Here is a 6,000-nt window from a genome sequence, read left to right as displayed (position 1 = left end):
GAGTTCGCTAAAAAAATGGAGAAAGATTATCAGGCGTTAATGAAGACGGAAGAAAGAACCACAAGAGAACTGAGGCAAACATTAGGTTATGAAGAAAAGCTTGAGAAAGAATCCTTGATAATGGCAGAATCAAGGTGATAGTGATTTTCTTCCAATATTTTTTTTTCATCTTGCTTTTATAACTTTGATTTTAATTTTTTTTGTTATTCAGCAGTTTTGACCCGCGTTTTATTATGGAAAAGACGCAAGACAGAGAAAAAACCATGCAAAAAGTTAGAATCTTGGAGAATGAGATTCAGGAACGTTCCACTTCCCCCAATTCTGAAACTATGAAAGTTACGTAAAAAGCAATTTAATTTTTATAAGATTATGATAAGTGCGTGAAAAACAATTTTGATGTTTAGTATTAATTTAGTTTTATTATAAATTATCGTCCAGACCGGCACCCTCTGTCCGTTTTTTTAATAAATATAGTGAAAATATATACGATATTGTTTTATTTAATGTTAATTGAAAGTTATATAAGAACTTAATAGTAGGAAGTTATGTGAAATGGGATAATAGTGGTTCCAATAGAAGTTATTAGAAGTAATTACGTAAGTTATCTAAGAGTAAAATTTGTAGAAAAATAGGCTACACCAAAACCAAGTTTCCCTTTTATATATACTAGCATCCAGACGGACATTTTGTGCGCGTTTGTCCGTTTTTTAATAAACATACGTGAAAATATATACGGTATTATTTTATTTAATGTTAATTCTAATCGGAAGTTATATAAGAAGTTAATAGTAGGAAGTTATGTGAAATATAATAATAGTGGTTTGAATAGAAGTTATTAGGTAAGTTATCTAAGGGTAAAATTGGTAAAAAAAATAGGCTACACCAAAACCAAGTAGTTTTCCTTGAGAAGTAAGCAACAAAACTTTGATGTACTCTTGATGAAAAGGCCTACGATGCACAATAAACTTAAAGAAAAAATATTTGCTATTTGATTAATGGTCACATAAGCAATGAACATATTAATATAAAAGTAAAAACATCAATAAAGAGATGCTTCTACAAAAAAAAGCCCAAAAACAAGAGGGAGAAGGACCAAGAAGTGACTTTGTTTGTGTGGAAGGATGCCAACGATATGTGAGATCTTAAGGTTAAAAATTAAGATATGACACATACTATAAATAATATTCATCACTATATGATAAACACAATTCAAGCATACCTCTCTCTCTCACACACATTTTACAACTCTCGATATCACTCTCCCTCCATCATTCATAGATATCACCCTCCTCCATCATTCATGGGGAGGTCTGGGAAGAGAAAGAGAACAAGACTGGAGAAAGCTTAAAGAATTGAGTTCGCTAAAAAAATGGAGAAAGATTATCAGGCGTTAATGAAGACGGAAGAAAGAACCACAAGAGAACTGAGGCAAACATTAGGTTATGAAGAAAAGCTTGAGAAAGAATCCTTGATAATGGCAGAATCAAGGTGATAGTGATTTTCTTCCAATATTTTTTTTTCATCTTGCTTTTATAACTTTGATTTTAATTTTTTTTGTTATTCAGCAGTTTTGACCCGCGTTTTATTATGGAAAAGACGCAAGACAGAGAAAAAACCATGCAAAAAGTTAGAATCTTGGAGAATGAGATTCAGGAACGTTCCACTTCCCCCAATTCTGAAACTATGAAAGTTACGTAAAAAGCAATTTAATTTTTATAAGATTATGATAAGTGCGTGAAAAACAATTTTGATGTTTAGTATTAATTTAGTTTTATTATAAATTATCGTCCAGACCGGCACCCTCTGTCCGTTTTTTTAATAAATATAGTGAAAATATATACGATATTGTTTTATTTAATGTTAATTGAAAGTTATATAAGAACTTAATAGTAGGAAGTTATGTGAAATGGGATAATAGTGGTTCCAATAGAAGTTATTAGAAGTAATTACGTAAGTTATCTAAGAGTAAAATTTGTAGAAAAATAGGCTACACCAAAACCAAGTTTCCCTTTTATATATACTAGCATCCAGACGGACATTTTGTGCGCGTTTGTCCGTTTTTTTAATAAACATACGTGAAAATATATACGGTATTATTTTATTTAATGTTAATTCTAATCGGAAGTTATATAAGAAGTTAATAGTAGGAAGTTATGTGAAATATAATAATAGTGGTTTCAATAGAAGTTATTAGAAGTTATTAGGTAAGTTATCTAAGGGTAAAATTGGTAAAAAAAATAGGCTACACCAAAACCAAGTAGTTTTCCTTGAGAAGTAAGCAACAAAACTTTGATGTACTCTTGATGAAAAGGCCTACGATGCACAATAAACTTAAAGAAAAAATATTTGCTATTTGATTAATGGTCACATAAGCAATGAACATATTAATATAAAAGTAAAAACATCAATAAAGAGATGCTTCTACAAAAACAAAGCCCAAAAACAAGAGGGAGAAGGACCAAGAAGTGACTTTGTTTGTGTGGAAGGATGCCAACGATATGTGAGATCTTAAGGTTAAAAATTAAGATATGACACATACTATAAATAATATTCATCACTATATGATAAACACAATTCAAGCATACCTCTCTCTCTCACACACATTTTACAACTCTCGATATCACTCTCCCTCCATCATTCATAGATATCACCCTCCTCCATCATTCATGGGGAGGTCTGGGAAGAGAAAGAGAACAAGACTGGAGAAAGCTCAAAGAATTGAGTTCGCTAAAAAAATGGAGAAAGATTATCAGGCGTTAATGAAGACGGAAGAAAGAACCACAAGAGAACTGAGGCAAACATTAGGTTATGAAGAAAAGCTTGAGAAAGAATCCTTGATAATGGCAGAATCAAGGTGATAGTGATTTTCTTCCAATATTTTTTTTTCATCTTGCTTTTATAACTTTGATTTTAATTTTTTTTGTTATTCAGCAGTTTTGACCCGCGTTTTATTATGGAAAAGACGCAAGACAGAGAAAAAACCATGCAAAAAGTTAGAATCTTGGAGAATGAGATTCAGGAACGTTCCACTTCCCCCAATTCTGAAACTATGAAAGTTACGTAAAAAGCAATTTAATTTTTATAAGATTATGATAAGTGCGTGAAAAACAATTTTGATGTTTAGTATTAATTTAGTTTTATTATAAATTATCGTCCAGACCGGCACCCTCTGTCCGTTTTTTTAATAAATATAGTGAAAATATATACGATATTGTTTTATTTAATGTTAATTGAAAGTTATATAAGAACTTAATAGTAGGAAGTTATGTGAAATGGGATAATAGTGGTTCCAATAGAAGTTATTAGAAGTAATTACGTAAGTTATCTAAGAGTAAAATTTGTAGAAAAATAGGCTACACCAAAACCAAGTTTCCCTTTTATATATACTAGCATCCAGACGGACATTTTGTGCGCGTTTGTCCGTTTTTTTAATAAACATACGTGAAAATATATACGGTATTATTTTATTTAATGTTAATTCTAATCGGAAGTTATATAAGAAGTTAATAGTAGGAAGTTATGTGAAATATAATAATAGTGGTTTCAATAGAAGTTATTAGAAGTTATTAGGTAAGTTATCTAAGGGTAAAATTGGTAAAAAAAATAGGCTACACCAAAACCAAGTAGTTTTCCTTGAGAAGTAAGCAACAAAACTTTGATGTACTCTTGATGAAAAGGCCTACGATGCACAATAAACTTAAAGAAAAAATATTTGCTATTTGATTAATGGTCACATAAGCAATGAACATATTAATATAAAAGTAAAAACATCAATAAAGAGATGCTTCTACAAAAACAAAGCCCAAAAACAAGAGGGAGAAGGACCAAGAAGTGACTTTGTTTGTGTGGAAGGATGCCAACGATATGTGAGATCTTAAGGTTAAAAATTAAGATATGACACATACTATAAATAATATTCATCACTATATGATAAACACAATTCAAGCATACCTCTCTCTCTCACACACATTTTACAACTCTCGATATCACTCTCCCTCCATCATTCATAGATATCACCCTCCTCCATCATTCATGGGGAGGTCTGGGAAGAGAAAGAGAACAAGACTGGAGAAAGCTCAAAGAATTGAGTTCGCTAAAAAAATGGAGAAAGATTATCAGGCGTTAATGAAGACGGAAGAAAGAACCACAAGAGAACTGAGGCAAACATTAGGTTATGAAGAAAAGCTTGAGAAAGAATCCTTGATAATGGCAGAATCAAGGTGATAGTGATTTTCTTCCAATATTTTTTTTTCATCTTGCTTTTATAACTTTGATTTTAATTTTTTTTGTTATTCAGCAGTTTTGACCCGCGTTTTATTATGGAAAAGACGCAAGACAGAGAAAAAACCATGCAAAAAGTTAGAATCTTGGAGAATGAGATTCAGGAACGTTCCACTTCCCCCAATTCTGAAACTATGAAAGTTACGTAAAAAGCAATTTAATTTTTATAAGATTATGATAAGTGCGTGAAAAACAATTTTGATGTTTAGTATTAATTTAGTTTTATTATAAATTATCGTCCAGACCGGCACCCTCTGTCCGTTTTTTTAATAAATATAGTGAAAATATATACGATATTGTTTTATTTAATGTTAATTGAAAGTTATATAAGAACTTAATAGTAGGAAGTTATGTGAAATGGGATAATAGTGGTTCCAATAGAAGTTATTAGAAGTAATTACGTAAGTTATCTAAGAGTAAAATTTGTAGAAAAATAGGCTACACCAAAACCAAGTTTCCCTTTTATATATACTAGCATCCAGACGGACATTTTGTGCGCGTTTGTCCGTTTTTTTAATAAACATACGTGAAAATATATACGGTATTATTTTATTTAATGTTAATTCTAATCGGAAGTTATATAAGAAGTTAATAGTAGGAAGTTATGTGAAATATAATAATAGTGGTTTCAATAGAAGTTATTAGAAGTTATTAGGTAAGTTATCTAAGGGTAAAATTGGTAAAAAAAATAGGCTACACCAAAACCAAGTAGTTTTCCTTGAGAAGTAAGCAACAAAACTTTGATGTACTCTTGATGAAAAGGCCTACGATGCACAATAAACTTAAAGAAAAAATATTTGTTATTTGATTAATGGTCACATAAGCAATGAACATATTAATATAAAAGTAAAAACATCAATAAAGAGATGCTTCTACAAAAACAAAGCCCAAAAAAAGAGGGAGAAGGACCAAGAAGTGACTTTGTTTGTGTGGAAGGATGCCAACGATATGTGAGATCTTAAGGTTAAAAATTAAGATATGACACATACTATAAATAATATTCATCACTATATGATAAACACAATTCAAGCATACCTCTCTCTCTCACACACATTTTACAACTCTCGATATCACTCTCCCTCCATCATTCATAGATATCACCCTCCTCCATCATTCATGGGGAGGTCTGGGAAGAGAAAGAGAACAAGACTGGAGAAAGCTCAAAGAATTGAGTTCGCTAAAAAAATGGAGAAAGATTATCAGGCGTTAATGAAGACGGAAGAAAGAACCACAAGAGAACTGAGGCAAACATTAGGTTATGAAGAAAAGCTTGAGAAAGAATCCTTGATAATGGCAGAATCAAGGTGATAGTGATTTTCTTCCAATATTTTTTTTTCATCTTGCTTTTATAACTTTGATTTTAATTTTTTTTGTTATTCAGCAGTTTTGACCCGCGTTTTATTATGGAAAAGACGCAAGACAGAGAAAAAACCATGCAAAAAGTTAGAATCTTGGAGAATGAGATTCAGGAACGTTCCACTTCCCCCAATTCTGAAACTATGAAAGTTACGTAAAAAGCAATTTAATTTTTATAAGATTATGATAAGTGCGTGAAAAACAATTTTGATGTTTAGTATTAATTTAGTTTTATTATAAATTATCGTCCAGACCGGCACCCTCTGTCCGTTTTTTTAATAAATATAGTGAAAATATATACGATATTGTTTTATTTAATGTTAATTGAAAGTTATATAAGAACTTAATAGTAGGAAGTTATGT

The 6,000-nt window shown here is 30.8% G+C and overlaps 1 protein-coding gene across 1 annotated transcript in view; it reads left to right on the top strand.

The window, feature by feature from the left end:
* Window positions 1-1,369: 1,369 nt before the first annotated feature.
* Window positions 1,370-6,000, top strand: part of LOC127094218 (uncharacterized) — a 34,095-nt gene continuing 29,464 nt past the window's right edge. The window contains exons 1-5 of the mRNA XM_051033077.1: window positions 1,370-1,488; window positions 1,569-1,694; window positions 2,935-3,060; window positions 4,301-4,426; window positions 5,666-5,791. Coding sequence (XP_050889034.1) covers window positions 1,370-1,488; window positions 1,569-1,694; window positions 2,935-3,060; window positions 4,301-4,426; window positions 5,666-5,791 — 623 coding nt within the window. The remainder of the gene's footprint in view (window positions 1,489-1,568; window positions 1,695-2,934; window positions 3,061-4,300; window positions 4,427-5,665; window positions 5,792-6,000) is intronic.

The sequence above is a fragment of the Lathyrus oleraceus genome, chromosome 6 (assembly GCF_024323335.1).
Source record: "Lathyrus oleraceus cultivar Zhongwan6 chromosome 6, CAAS_Psat_ZW6_1.0, whole genome shotgun sequence".
NCBI classification, from domain to species: Eukaryota; Viridiplantae; Streptophyta; class Magnoliopsida; order Fabales; family Fabaceae; genus Lathyrus; species Lathyrus oleraceus.
The sequence above is the reverse complement of the archived record's forward strand: the minus strand, read 5'-3'. Positions and strand labels throughout refer to the sequence as shown.